General features: G+C 38.7%; 1 protein-coding gene across 4 annotated transcripts in view; it reads left to right on the plus strand.

Moving 5' to 3' along the window:
• furina (furin (paired basic amino acid cleaving enzyme) a) overlaps positions 1 to 15,670 on the plus strand; it is a 64,091-nt gene that overhangs the window by 27,552 nt on the left and 20,869 nt on the right. For all 4 annotated transcript variants that reach the window (XM_037979686.1, XM_017404168.3, XM_017404175.3 and 1 more), the window contains 4 exons: positions 6,122 to 6,220; positions 10,492 to 10,587; positions 12,481 to 12,609; positions 12,797 to 12,873. In XM_037979686.1, coding sequence (XP_037835614.1) covers positions 6,122 to 6,220; positions 10,492 to 10,587; positions 12,481 to 12,609; positions 12,797 to 12,873 — 401 coding nt within the window. The remainder of the gene's footprint in view (positions 1 to 6,121; positions 6,221 to 10,491; positions 10,588 to 12,480; positions 12,610 to 12,796; positions 12,874 to 15,670) is intronic.

Genomic DNA, 15,670 nt, shown 5'->3' on the forward strand with positions numbered 1-15,670 from the left:
TGGTTAGAATAGCAGGTCCGATTATGGCTCCTCAGGCCAGAGTTTGAAGGGTGCCCTTTGGCTATGTTCAATGACAATAGGCCAGTCAGTAAATTTAACTGTCACGCACACAAACACACATCTACACACACACACACACACACAGGCCAAGCAGGCAGTTACCATAGAAACGGGAACATGCAGAAGCACAAAAATGACAACATCCTGTTCGACTCCGTTCTGAAAGGTCACAAACTTTTTAGCAACTCTATTGACGGGTGTCTTGGTTGCAACCGTTGTTGGATGTGTGTGCCACCGGGATGCATAAGAGCAGCCGACTGATCTCTTTTTTAACAAAAACATAATTTTGTTGTCTACTTTTGGCTAACTCAATAATAAAATAACTAGTAATAAAAACCCTCTAAATAGTTTGAAGTTTCTTTACAGGCTTTATGAAAGTCTTAACCTTATTTTGTTTTTTTTTCTTTTATGTTCTGCTTTCAATAGCAATTATGGTACTAATATTATTTTTACTCTACTTAATAAGTTAAGTCAAGGCTACTTTAAAATCTGTTACATTTTATAGAAATCACTTCTTACTGCTTTGAGCATAAAAAATGAGTGACAGCAGCTCAGTTCAGGGCTGGTTAAATTGTTAGCTTTGGCTGTACCAATTACATCGTGACATTTTTGACTCAATATTTTAAGTCATCACCAGCTCCTCACACACTTCTTGACTGTTTAGACATTTAAGAAACTGAATGACCTAAAATGACCTAAAAGCCACATTTTATAGAAAAGGAAAATATGTGTGCGTACACATTTTCTCTGCATATTCTGTGTCGTTACAAGAGATGGATTTTTATGGCATCAGATCAACATTTCTATTTTTAAATGCAACAAAAAAACTGTTGAAACTCTGCTGGTTGTTAAATGAGTCCAGTTTGCCCTTTTGACTGGTCTGGACACAAAATCTTTTCTTTCCTTTTCCAAAGGTTTTTTGTCTATTTTGAGTATAATATACATGAGTTTAATGTACAACTAATACAAGATTAACATCTTTACTATACTATTACAAATCCCTTTCTTTTAAAGAGCATGTCTCTGAAAAACTTCAATTACATTTTTATTTATCATTAGACCATACAAACTGTTCTTATTTGGGTACACTACAGTAAAAACTACAAAAAAAACATTGATTTGAGACTTACTGATTCTTTTTCCCTTTTTTGCTCAGACAGTGAGGCACTAAACCTTTATCATGGAGAAACTGTAAGAATAACCATATTTTATTTTGAAGTAATGAAATATTTCCGCCTCTTGAGGCATATCTGTGCTGTCAGAACATTTGGAAAATTACTTTTCAAACTGATTTCTGAAGGTTCAGTCAGAAACCTTTTCACTGCAGAACCTGCTGGATGTATCTGTGCTCGGAACGAACTGATTTTGTGAGATTACATCTGACTCCATCCGGAGACTGAAAGTTTCATCTGACACAATGAGTCTTTCTGGCCTGTTGGGGGATTTATTATATTGACTCATAGGCTAGAGAGTTCAGGCTGTTCTTTCCTTACACCTTTTCAATACTTTTTTTTTTTTTCCTTTTCTTTCGATAAATCTCCCCCGTGGAGAGAAGACATGTGAGAAACCCATGAGTGAAACGAGCATGGAATTAAATCACCAAAGGGGAAAGTGTTCATTCTTTGGCTTCTCAGGACGCAGGCACTGTTGTTTTCTATAAAACGCAGCGCATTTTAACACAGCATCCATGCTTTTAGTTCTCACATGTATTGACTTTTTCATAATTTGTTGTTATGGCCTTTATAAACTCTGTATAGCTGGGGACTAGTGTATGGTATTGGAGCTATATCATCTCATATTTATGTTGCCTTTTTTTCCTGACTTCCCTCTCACTACGGTAAAGACACTACAAAGAGTTAAGTCATCTGAGAAAATTTCCCATCGATCCATGTGGAAACCCCACGGCAGCTCTGCGTACTGTTAATTTCTTTTTTAAGCTCATCTCACCATAAAATCAAGGTGTGCTGCAATGGTCATTATTTCCCAAAGCAGAGACTTAAGAGAGATGAAGCATACAATATGCTAATATTGATTTCTGCTTATTGCATATAAACTAACCCTCACATACTTTAATGTTACATTACAAACCACTAGACTTTACAAGGCTCAGTACTTGGTTTGGTTGCATCACTGCAGTCACTATGTATTTTAGTCAGGGTACTTTTTTGGTTTAACTCAGAAGTTTGAGATTTTCCAGTATTACATCATATGACCATTTGTTAACATTCAATCTGTGCCAGTGCTGTCAATAAACTTTAAATAAATAACTCATGGACTTTTTGTAATGTAGTAAGTGTATCCTTGACCTCACGTCAACCATCTCCCTGACTTCCCATCGTCTCTGCACCACCACCATCTAATTACAAGGCTGTAATAACCATTGAATACTGCTGCTTACACATGGTGAATTAGACAACGATGGAACAACAAAAAAAAAAACCCTACAGAAATGAAATGTTTAACAAGTTAAAAATACTGTATTAGATTTAAAGTAGTTGCTGATAGCTTGAGAACCTGGCTTCTGTAGACAGTTTGATTCCTAATGACCCCGGACCTGCATGAAAGAGTGGTGGTGAACAGGGTGCGAGAGGTTTCTGTCAATGTTTTTGAGTGTTTAAGAAGACAACTGGATAAATATCCTTCAGGTGAGGAAGAGGGTAGCCGGCAGTCCACTGAGAAGTCTTCACCTCCTGCTGGAGATTCCTCTCTTTCCTCAGCAGTGCAGCTCCAGTACCACACTGTGCAACAATACACTAAGAGACTCTCAACTGAACAGCGGTAAAAAGTTTTTTAAGAGATCTTGGGGGAGTTTGACACATCTCAGGATTCCCTGGAAGAAAGGGCTGCTAGACCTTTATTTCCGGACTATGTTTACATCCCAGGGGTCAGGTCCTCAGGAGAGACCCTATGATTTCTCTGCATTGTAACCCACAGTCAGCGACTTAACACTGAAAGTACACCTTGTCTTGTTTTGGAGCCCCTGTGGATATTGAACTTATTGGTTTTTCATGCCTGTCCTCCCCACTTAAATGTACCATATTTCACCATCCGGTTTTATCCACTTTTTTTTGTCAACACCACAGACTGACCTAATGTAACGTCTCATAACAACTGAGGTGAACAGCATTGTGTGCCAGGAATGATGATCTGTATTTGCTTTACAAATACAGTGGAGAAATGAGGCTGGTAGCTTTTTGGGAACGGACAGCTTGTTGATAAATAATAATCAGCTCTAGGTTCATGAGCCTAATCCATTCCTATTTATTTCATCTGTTTTCATCATACTGGCCTTCACTAAATCTATATGTTTGCCCATCATTTATGCTGAGCTTGATTTAATCAAAGTTAGAAGGATTATTTAGTGGGGAAAATGTTGATTTTAGCTTAGGATCTTTTCAAGTGTGCACATAATCTAGATGCCAATTAAAACTGAAGGTTAATTCTTAAAGAGAAACAGATTTGAGAGCTGTAGGACAAATGAATCAGGGGAAAAACAATTAAGGAAAAAATGTGGAATGAGTAAATGTAGTTTGGCTGAATAATGCACCAGCTAAGGAAACTCATTTTAAGGTGTGGGGGGTCCAGCTCGGGCTCCTGTGCCTCGTTTTAAAACGAACATTTTTATGTTCAGCTGCTGCTGTGGGGGTTTTTGCGCCTATCCTTTCCATTCATCACCGTAATTACTAAACAAACTATAGCCTCGTGACATAAACAAGTTGCCGAGCTATTTTAGGATGCTGGTACAGTTGTGCTTGTGCAAGACCATTTCTTTCAAATTATCTCAGCTCAACTGATTCACAAAGTATGTACACGCCCCACATTGTTTGGCTTGTAAATTAAATGCAATCAAAACTTAAAGGCAGATTGTCATGATTGTGTCTCTACTTCAATGGCAATGAAGCTTTCTCAAGCAAAATTTCCAAAAATTCATTGGCTTTCTTTATTCCTCGTGTTTTCCTATAAACATCAGTTCTCTAGTTGCAACAGCAAACGCCTTTTACAGCTTGTCTTTACACATTGTTTGGTGCTTTCGTACAACATAATTGTGTCAACAGTGACTAGAGATTTGACATCGGACCTTTTGATAAGAGCTTTCCCACAAGGTAAATTTGCCAGCTGGGGAAAGGACCAAACGTGCAAACAAATCAGCAGAAACTAATTTTCCGCTGTCTGTTATCGTGCATTTTAATGCTGATAAATTAATGTGTCACTTTAGTAACAGGCCTCATGTTGAGCAGACCGTCGTGCTACACCAGTTCCCAGCTTATCACACCAGTAATGGTCACAAGACTTTATCTGTTTCCACATCAGTTTTCCATCTAAATGTGTTTGTCTCAAATGGTCGTTTTTTTTTCCCCCAGTGGAAAGCAGTTAAATCCCACAGAAACAACTCGGTCTTTAGATCGAATTGTCGAAAACATGAGGTCCTAAGTGTTGTTGCTGATTGCCAGATGATGATTGAGCTGCAGGGTACACATTTAGAAGGGCTTGAATGGGCTTCATTTTGTTGAGTGAGATGGGTGTGAGTGTGTGTCTGCATATGTTTGTAACAGCTGAGCTGTTTTTCAGGGAAACTGACCTTTGTTCTTATGTATTTGTATGCTGCTGTACTTATAAGTTTACTAGTCCTAGAACAGGTCTCTGGGTTTTTGGTTCTAGCCTAATCATAGGACCAAACAGTAAGAAATTGAAAAAGTGCAACTTTTTTACCCTATATATATATATATATATATATATATATATATATATATATATATATATATATATATATATATATATATATATATATATAATTGAGAAGAAAACAAGCATCAAAGGATACGAAGAACGTAACACACAGATGGAGCAATGTAGGATTTGACATAATTAAGACACAGATTTAAAACTGTTTTAAGATGACTTTTGTCTGAAAATGAAAAGAGGAGAAACTCTCAAACATCTATATGTAAATTTGGGCTAACCCCTTAGGGTTTCCAGATTTTTTCCATGTCCCTTATTGTTAGTTTAAAAAAATCGTCCTGATAAAACGACTATCAATGCATTCCTTTTAGGAATGTCTCGTCACCATTTTCCCATCTATGTCTTTGATCAGAGTCCTGTCTAACAGGCTGTTATCTGTGTAAACACAATGGACCAACTACTTGATGTATTTATTTAAATAAAATGCACCAGCTCAGCTAAGACCTTTGGTGTGTTAATATTATATTCTGTTTTTTGTATATCCAACACATTACTTTGGTCTTGTTCTAAAGGTTTAGACACACACACACGTACACAAGCTTGTGATTGTGTTGGTCCTTCTGAGAGTTAAATATCACTGCAAACTGTGTCCTCCATCCTGGTTATTGGTTCCCTATTGTCCACGGGCTTTGTGTGCCTGGTCTTTTTGTGTCAGACTGGCTGGAATCGGCCTTTTGACTTGATTAAATGGGAGAAAAGGAGTTTGACGAGGACTGAACTGTTCCTCTTTTAGACTAAAGGAATGTTGCAGTGCTCGCTGGAGTGGCACCATGCAAGGGTAGGGTTGTTTTTGGAATGAGCTGAGCTTTCCAAATAAAATATATAAATACATTTATCTAAATAAGCTATCTGAACTCACGATCTTAATGGTTACTGGCAGTGTAAACCTAACTAGGTTGCACAAAATGCAGATTAAAAGGTTCTTTGTAGAGAAAATTATGTTCAGGGCTTGCAGCAACGTAAGTAAAAGCAAATACAATTTTAAATGCCTTTGCTAGTTAGGCTAAATTGCGTAAATAATGGATTTTTTGTAATATGGTTGCGATGTGTTGAGGTGAGAGGTCTATAAATATTCATGCTAAAAATTGAAACATGCTTTTGTGAGGTGTCTTCTGCCTTTTATTGACTCCTGTTCCTTTTTCAGCAACTCTTTGTGAATAAAAATGTATGCTTTAGAGGCAGAAAACAGCACAACTAGTTGCACCACAAAATAGAAAACTTCACTAAAACCATAATAAAATATAAGGATATTATCAGATCACAGAAAGATGGATTTGAATGGCATGGTGTGCTAACGGATCGTATCTCGTTGTCTTCGCAGGTGTTTGGTGATTATTATCACTTCCGGCATCGCACCGTGGTTAAGAGATCGCTGTCAGCTCACAGACCGGTACATGTTCGTCTACAAAAAGATCCCAAGGTAAGAAGTCTATCTTTTGGGGGTTTTAGCTATGGATGGGTTTACTTCTCCCTTCAGTGACATTTTCATGCAAAATGCTATCCTAACTGTGAGGATGAACTGGGGTTTAATGTGTTGCCTGAGGGTTTCACTGAATTAAAGACCTGGGATTAAACCCCCAATTAGTGATCAACCTGCTTTACCTCCTTTGATGTATTAATTTACTAATTACTCCAGCCCTACAGATATATTCAAAAGATGTAAATTTTTGCCTACTGCTTGAAAAAATATAGTATAACTGCGGTAATGCTGTTCTGATTTCTTATAGTACTGCCACGTTCTTTTTTTGTTATCTTTGGCCCTGGAGACATTTTGTCCTATGCTCCAACCAAATGGTGTGGATTGAATTCAAACAGCTGCTTCTTCCTCTGAGCAAAACCAGAATTATAGTTCTCAGTTGAGGGCAAATGACTAATAACTATGTTGAAGCAAAACAAAACAGAACGCCCAGAACAGCTATACTTCTAGCCCTGATACTGTCACGGTGAATGATATTAATTGAAAGTGATGGCTGTTTTTTATGGCGCTCTATAGGTCACAGCCAACAGTGCTGCGGCTTGGGAGTAAATTTAAACAAGCGCGTTTGACAGCTGGCATTCCCAGAGCACATTGAGCTACAATGAAGAAACTTTACTGTGCTTTCTTTCATTGCTAATAATAATAATAATCAGGTGACCTGAACACTGAACAAACTGGTTAGGGATTATCTGCTCAGGTATTTCTAGGGCTAATCTAAGTTCCTTTTTTTGTCCTCATTCTAATTTACCCTGTGTTTTACAAGTGCACCATAAAGCTGCCTCAAGGTAATATGTGGCACCGCTGTGACTCTGCACCGTGTGGCCGCTCGGTGGGAAGAGAATAGCCTCTGCTGGGTTTGTTTGCATACATGTTGGAGCTTACTTCCCCTCCTCTCTGGGATTTCCTTTAACATCGGAGCGCCATTTCCTGTTGTTGAATTCCTTTTTTACCCACAGCACCTCAGAAAAAGTGGTGCGTTATCAGATCCTTGTGCCCATTATGAAGAGAATCAGACCAGCCCTGCAGGACTTGACCAAGTTTTAATTTATTTCCAAGCTTTTTTATTCAGCAGAGCTTCACGAATTATGTTTCTTGCGATTCCTCGGATGTGTCAGTAGATTCTTGCAACTTTGCTGCAATTAACAATGTGATTAATGCTTGTAAGCAAGCCAGTTATTGCAAATTGTTTAGTTTTTGGAGAACACATTTTAAAAAGAGATTTTGAAGTCCTTTAGAGTCTATTTGCTGCTTTTAAGCTAAGTGAGGAGCTTCAACGTAAGACTAAACTCTCTTCAAAGAGTAATTACTTACAAAGCACCTGAACCTCTGCCAAATTTAATAGTCTGTCAACAGAATTCTGTCAATAGGGTCTGTTCAAGATTTAAGGTTTTGAGTCTTATCTGCTACTTCTATGCTTTCTTTCCCCCTCCTGTTCTGTTGTTGCTTTTGTTTGTTGATGTGAGACATTCACGTCTCTTCAGTGACCATTCTTTATTTGTCGAGCTGGGAGGAATGAATATGCAGACACAGTAGCACGTTGTGACTCAGTTGTCATTTGTTTTAATGTAATCTGTTCTTTTTTTTTTGCTAATATCATCACTAAAACAGGAGCCCCAGCATTTCTGACTTTTAAACGAGGTATAGGAAGAATTTAATTATCTGCGTTGCAACTAGTGGCATGTTTCTTTATGGCAATGAAGCTTTAGGTTGGAGTTGCAGTTTGCCTTAGGGGGAGGATGCTTTGTTTATGTAATTTAGAAGGACAAAAGAGTGGGTGGACAAAAAGAGAAAGTGGGGATTTTGTTTGCAAGACAATAAAGACTTTCCACCCGAACTCAAACCAAAGCAGTTTGTTTGAACTGTAGCTCTTAATTGGACAGATATGAGAATATGATATTCGTCTGTTTTTCATGTTCAGAGCCTTCTTAGATAATAATAGAATAAATGTGTTCTTCGTGCTCTTCTTTTTTTTACGCACTGTCACACACTTCAGAACTAAAAAGAAAAATCTGCAAAGCAAAAAAGCAGACATGCGCAATGCCAGGAGTTAAAAATGTTTTTAATGGGGTTTAAAAGTTTGGCCATGAGATGTGAATTGCATTGTTTCTTGTTTACTGTGAGTTTATGGAGACATAAATTCACAAAATAGTCCAGGGGTATTGTTGGTAAATACTCCAAAGTGCCTTTAGGTAGATGTATTTCTGTAAGTTTGTGCCTCTGCTGTGCAGAAACTTCATGAACTTGTCCGGACCGGTACTTTGTGCTTTAATGTATCGCTGCTGTATAACTAGACCCACAGCTATCATCTGTGCAGCAACTAGTGGAAAATTACATCTTTTAGGGGTTTTAATTGACGTCACAAAGAACTGAGTGAAATGAGGTATTTCAAATATTGGATTGAAACTGGTGTCTCTGGGATGTTTGCGGTTTAAAGGATGGTCTCACTGCCACTACTGAAACTCTGTACGCTTGCAGGAAGGTTAGGGGCTGTCGGTGATCCGTTGTTCTGTTACCTCGTAGTTTGAGTTGTGTGTTAAAGTTTGACACTGGGATTTCAGCCTAATCCTGTAAAACCTCCAAGAAAAAAGTTAACTTAGTATTTTTTTATTGAATAAAATATTTTGGGTTGGTTTTTAGGTATGTACTGTAACGTTTAGGAGCGTGCTTTTTACACCAGTAATTTATTAGACCTGGTAACAAGATGTTACATAGTCAGAGTAAACATGTAGAAGTTTAATATTCACTCATATGTTTTGTTTTTTTCTGTATAATGTTTTATATATTGTAACTTACACGTCCTTGTGTGATAACTGCACTTAAATTAAATGTTAGCTACTTCAGCAGGATTGTGTTGAACTTTCTGCTCGACTCTGTAGTTTAAAATCTTGACATGCTTAAACATAATCTGAGCTGTCAGCTTGAGAACTTTACGCGCACCAGAGGTATCCTACGCATGTGTGAAACCAAAGTGTTAGATGTGATTTGAAAAATAGGAAAACAGGGGAAATCACAAACTTGACCAGATGACGCAGAAGAAAACGGTTTCAGTCAAACTGGAGCTCAAGCAGGCACTGCATGCATCTGACTAAATGTCACTCTAAATGTTGGAAAAATTCAAGGTGTTAGATTCACAAATGTGTGAAAGTGTTTTTTTTTTGTTGTTGTTGTTTTAACACCTGTGATCATTTTGGCGGTTATTTCCTCTCATTTAGCCACAGAGAACACGAGTGCTGTCAGAAGAAAGCCACTAGCTGCATCACCCGTCTTTGTCAGCACAAACTCATAAACATCATGTCTGGGTCCTTACCTGCAGTGTCCACTAATTGCACTTGTTTGGTGAGGACGCAGTGGTTGGGTTTTAGCTCTAAGCTGCTGCAGTAACACATCATGAGACCGACTTGATTTTCGCAGAAAGAATCAGAATGAAACATCTCCACTAAGTGATTGAACTTAGACATAAACCTCTCTGTCCTTTTGAAGTGATTTTGATTTCATTTCATAATTTATTTTCTTCTTCATGCTGAACTGGCATCGCTTCAGAGTAGCAGTTAATGTGACCTTCATTACTTCTTTCCTCCTTTACTCGTGAGTCTCCTGTGATCTGCAGAGAGATGTGCTGTAATTTAGTTGCCCTTCACTTCAGGTGCTCCGTCCTTGCAGCAGGCAGTTTTCTATCTTCCTTCTCCAAACTATTTTTCCGTGCGACTCGTCGACCCAGGTGTTTTTCTGTACTGCAAGCACAAGGCAACGGAGGGAGTAATATTCAGGGTTATTTTCGCTGTATGCTTTCCGCTTCTGTCAACAATTTCTGTAAGTGTTCCCACATTGTGAAGGCCTGCTGCAGACGGTCGTATTGTTATGCATGCTGAAATGATACCTTTTTTTTTTTGTATGTAGATGGTTTGTATATGTGTTTATGTACATAGCTCTTGATGTTCTGCATTTTACTCCAACCAAAAATTTTAATGAGCCTTGGCCTGCTCTGGAATTCAGCAGCAAGTCTCATTAGTGAAGAGTCTGCCATGCTCCTGTGCCTCTAATCTCAATCTTGTCAGCTGTCATCCCTCTGAGAATTAGGATCTCTATTAATTCATTCGACATGATGACACTCGTGGACAGTGCATAATTATTTTATGTCCTTTTCTTTTCATGTCTGAGTGGTCGAAGCAGACATTTATATTAACTCCCTGTATATTTGCATCTTCTTTGTTTAGGTAACCTGGGCAGAGCAACAGGTGTCAAAACGGAGAAAAAAGAGAGATACCTTTGAGGAATTTGAAGACCCCAAGTATAAAGAACAGTGGTACCTGGTGAGCATTAACACTGCAGAATAAAAACCTAACTTAATGAACGTGTGTGTGTGTGTGTGTGTGTGTGTGTTACTGATACACAATTTATCACTGCAGCATACCTTCTCTGCCCAAAGTCAGTATAGCAAAACATTTTTATATGGGTATAATATTTCAGACTGTGTCAGAAGGCATCCCTAATAAATTTTCAATATGATTTTTGTTTGGAATCGTGTTGACTGTCTAGTTGTCAGTCAACAGGAAGCCCAGGACGTGCCACTGACTTCATCGAAAGGATTCTGCTTCAACTATCGTATACTTGGGTTCATGAAGATCAAATCTGAATTCTGAAAGGGTGGCTCTGGGAAAGTGAGGGTTTACTGTAGTTCATAAACAGAGCAGCAACAAAAAGAGAGAGCAGCCCGAGACAGGGGTGATTTATCTCGAAGCGGTCTTGTTTTTATTGGATTGATTTTTACATGTGACTTGAGGAATGCCACTGATACATTGGCCTGTTAAAAGCAGCGGTAACAACTCTTGAGACTTTTCTGCTCAGCTCCTCTCTTCAATTACTGCACGGTTGCTCCAGGCTGTAGATGATTCATGGTGATGCAAAACAGACTTGCATCAACCGATCTTCAGAATAGCTGCGCTTCAGCAGACTGCGCTCCCCGTGAGTTGGAGTGGTTCGTTAGTGGAACCTTGACAAGAAAAGGAGAACAGGACCAACACGGCCGGTAGTGTTACTAGCGGTAACAAATTCTGCCAAGATGACAACACTTAAAACTTATTATATTCCACTTGTGTTTTAAAAAAAGGAAATAATTAATCTGTAACTTAAAAAGCTTTTTGTGCTTTCCAGTGTCAGATGATGAAAATCACAATGACTCAAAGTTTCAAAACGTTTGTCGGAGATGTTTCATTTGTCTAACTTTCACTGTTTTATTGCCTCATTGTTCAAGTTTCTTTTCCGTTTGACTATCAGCCTGTATACTCACCAAATACTTGCACTTAATTAGAAGTATAAATGTGTAGGAAGGGTTGTCAGGTCTCTCGCTGCTCTTTTAGCGCGCCGGGTAAGCTCGAGCCGCACTAAATCAAACTTAGAGGAAACTGAGGGTGGGTCTGTTGTTTTAAGACATGTGCTCATGTTCAGCCATTTTAATGACTTTTTATTAAATTGAACTTCTCTTTTTTATAAAGAGGCAGTAATTGTTTCACTATAAATCACTGAAATGTCTCAAAGCAAACACAAAGTCAGTGCGCAGAAAGGGAGGAGGAGCAACACCCACTTGTTGGGCAAAAATCGAAATGAAACGAGTCAACCACAGAAGGCCTTTTTCAGTCTTGCTCTGCATTGCAAATCACAAGTTTTTCTCTGTAGTTTAAGCATCAAGGATGTTACAAGGTTGAAGAATAAACCTAATTCTGTCTGATCATGGAGACCCACACGATACAAGTGCTGCAGTCTAAGAGGGAAAAGCTCTGAATGACACATCAGACACATTACATTTTAATGATAAACTTTGAAAAGAGCAGCTTTGAACTATTTGAAAGCCAGACGTGACTTTTGATAAAAGGTCAAGTTAAATGTCAAAAGCCTATCAAAAAGCATTGAGAATGATTACTGTGTGCCATCATCCACTTCACCGTTAATTTACTTTGCCTGGTAGTTAATAGAGAGACTAATGAGGGCAAATGTGGTACTTGTACACTTTAAATAGACATACTTTTTGCTGCCTATCACTTTTTCTTTTTTTTAACGTGAAACAATGACTGTTTTAATAGCAGCAACTTTTCTTTGATGTCTTACTTAAAACCTTTGTTTTCATCTTGACTTGAAAACCTTTTTTTCAAGATATTACCCCCATTTTAACTAAATTCAGCCTAATTTGTTACCTTCTTCATCCTCAGTACAACAACAACCACAATGACTTAAACGCAAGAGGTGCGTGGGAGTTGGGCTACACAGGTAAAGGTGTAGTCGTGTCCATCTTAGATGATGGAATAGAGAAGAACCATCCGGACCTGATGGAGAACTATGTGAGTAGAACAGCTGAATGAGCTGAAACTAATCGTCTCCGAGCAGCAGCTGCTGAACACCTCACATAAGCATTTTTTTTCAAATTAAAAGTAAATTAGCTTCCATTTGTCTAACACTTGGTTCATTATTATTTCTTAAATCAATAGTTTCTGCATCTGACACTATCGACACTTTTGTCTTCTTAAGGACCCGGAGGCCAGTTACGATGTGAATGATGGCGACCCGGATCCTCAGCCTCGATACACGCAGCTTAATGACAACAGGTAAGCAGATGATCATTTAATCTCCTCCCATCTTCTGTCTTTTTCCTGTAAACAACTGCTTTTATATCGAAAGCCAGCCGGGCCAAAGACCTGTGACTTTTTTAGAAGACTTTGACGCATTAAAAACACTTGAAGTATTTTACTTTTGCCGACTGATGGCTGTATCCGTTATTGAATAATAGCTTTATTTTTCACTGTTAAATAAGTTAGAGGCTCTTGCCATTTTTTTGTTTTGAGCAGTCTGATTTTTGTCTCCATCACACTCGTGTTTTCAGATTTGAGTTTTTCTTTCTTTAAACACAAATGCCACCAAATCACTTCTACGGTCTGGGTAAACCTGTACTGGTATTAACGTATTACGTGAAGGAGACGGCGTTATTGCAGTGGCATCTGCAGACGACATCAGGGTGTTGTTTATCACCGCTGTTATGCCCTGCGGAGAATTGGATTGAATAAAGTTCATCAGCATTAATGAAACAGCAAATCTCTTGGCTTGGAAAGGTCCCTCCCCGTCTTCCTTCGTCCTCACAGCCTACCTCCTTCTGCACTTTAATTTCTGATTTGCTGTAATCTGCTGTGGGCTCCTGGCCTGAGAAGCTGTTTAACTTGAAACTCAGCATTATTACTGATGATAAGCAGGGAAGATTGGAGTTTGGCTCGGATCAAACTCCGATGTCTCTATCTTAGAGAGATGAATTTGGCTCTGTGTGTATGGGAGCCAGTCAGAGCTACAGTGGAGCCCACATACTGTAACTAAGCTTATGACATATCTGAAAGCAGGGGAGGATGATCGTAGCTCTATAGATGTATTCAAACTAAAAATAGAGTTTACTTGTTTAGAACCCCGTACAATTGGGAATAAAAGTTTTGATAAATGGGGAAACGGTGGGCACAATATGTCATGGCGTTTTAATGCGGTCTAGCTTAGTGTTTTAAGATTCCCTCATAGTGGTGTCCTAGAAAATTCTCTCACCATTTGGAAACCCTTTAAATGATGGAGTTTTGTGTGAGAGACTGGTTGGAAAACATCCCTGTTGTGCAGCTTCACATATCTAAAATCTGAGCCAAGGCAAGCTTAAGCTCCTCTGTTGGCTCACTGTGGCCCAGAGTCCAGCTAAGACTTTTCTTTTTGAGGTTTTCCGTTCTTTGGGAGAACCTTTCTTTCAACAGCCTGCGTACATCAACTCTTATCGGAACAGCCCTGCGTGTCTTCCTCTGGCTGGATCAGTCGAGGCCGAGATAATCTGTATATGTGTGAGTGTTTGTCTGTCTCCCTTTACTTTGCAATGGTTTCGGTGCAGATGCATGTGTAAACAACCTGTGGGAGGGCACGAAACGGTGTAAGCTTGTGTGAGACTGTAACCGTCTGTTTTCTGCTGAAAACCCAACTCTGTTCACCTTCATAAAGCTACCTTTCTTTCCCAGCATACAGGCAGCAGTGAGCACCTATTTACCCTTATGTTTATCTAAAGCAGCATGGGATCTGCCGTAGATGTTTCTCTTTCCAGGGATTTCTCCGGCCTCTATCAGGACATTTTTTAATGCTCGCTTCACGGAGGAACAAAAATGTGCCAGTTTAGCCATCTTTATTTACCTTAAAACCACACAGCTATAGATAAAAAGACCCGTAGCTCCAAACAGGAAGTTAGTATAGTCTGACTGCATTAATTTCTTTCTGGAGCGGTACTTCATGCACCTCTCGTTTCTGCGCTTCTATAAACATCACCAGACCTTTTGTGCTGGAGGCCAGCTCATTAGTTAACTGGCAGGACCATTAACAGACCTAAGAATGAACAGAGCGAAACACTTGTTCAGATTTACCTTTGAGGTTTAGTGAAGCCAGGAGACTAATGAACTGCAAATGCCACTATCCGCAGCCTCAAGTTCCTCAATGATTTTTTTTTTTTTTTCCTAATGTAATTAAGCTCTAATGCTGCATAAAGAAAAGTTAGAGACAGATGTTATCTGTCAGATTTTCAGACTGGAATTCATAAGAAAAAAAAAACCTGGTGAAGTATCACATACTTCATTATCATTAATAATAATAAGCATACGGTAATTATTTTAACCTCAAAAGTTTAATATTTGTTTATGCATCACAGGAAGAGTGGTGGCTAACTTTTATATAAAGAGCCAGAAAAACAGATTTTGAAGTTATTTTTGTTTTCTTATCTCACTGTTGCATTGCAGGGAGATAAAAATACTTTTCTTGTCTTTCCTGTTTCCAAAGATACAGTTTAGAAACATCTGTGTGACAATCGCACATCTCTTAAGCGTATGCTCAGGAAGGCAGTTCAGCTTTTGTGCGATGATGATGGTTTTGCCAGCTGTGCGTATAACCACTGATCATGTTGTGTTGGCCTTGAGCTCACTGTAGTCAACTGCAGTTGCGGCAATCTGCCTGTTACTGTCCGTGCTAAAAGCTGCCATTGGAGCTCGTTCTTGTTGTGTTCAGTGCTGAAATTACCCTCTGTTCACCTCAATTTTCTGTTTTTTTTATCATTTGGGAAGCTGAAGCGAATGTACAATTTCTAAGGAACAAGAAGTGCCACTTATTTTCTTTTTACTTGAAATAATAAAAACTGTTGAGAAAAGGTGAAGGCATAAAGAGAGTTAAAGTCAAATCGCATTCATCTTTCAGTAACTGCGGTCAAATGTGAGCGAAGTGCAGAATCGATGCTGGAAAAATAAAAGCCAAATGGTTGAAATTATGCCGACTTGTCAGAGTCCGGGTCATCAACGCTAATTGACTCATTTGTTTCATTTTGTTCAGTCTTTCTAAATATTCTTAATTACA

Source organism: Kryptolebias marmoratus, linkage group LG15 (assembly GCF_001649575.2).
Source record: "Kryptolebias marmoratus isolate JLee-2015 linkage group LG15, ASM164957v2, whole genome shotgun sequence".
In the NCBI taxonomy this organism is placed as follows: domain Eukaryota; kingdom Metazoa; phylum Chordata; class Actinopteri; order Cyprinodontiformes; family Rivulidae; genus Kryptolebias; species Kryptolebias marmoratus.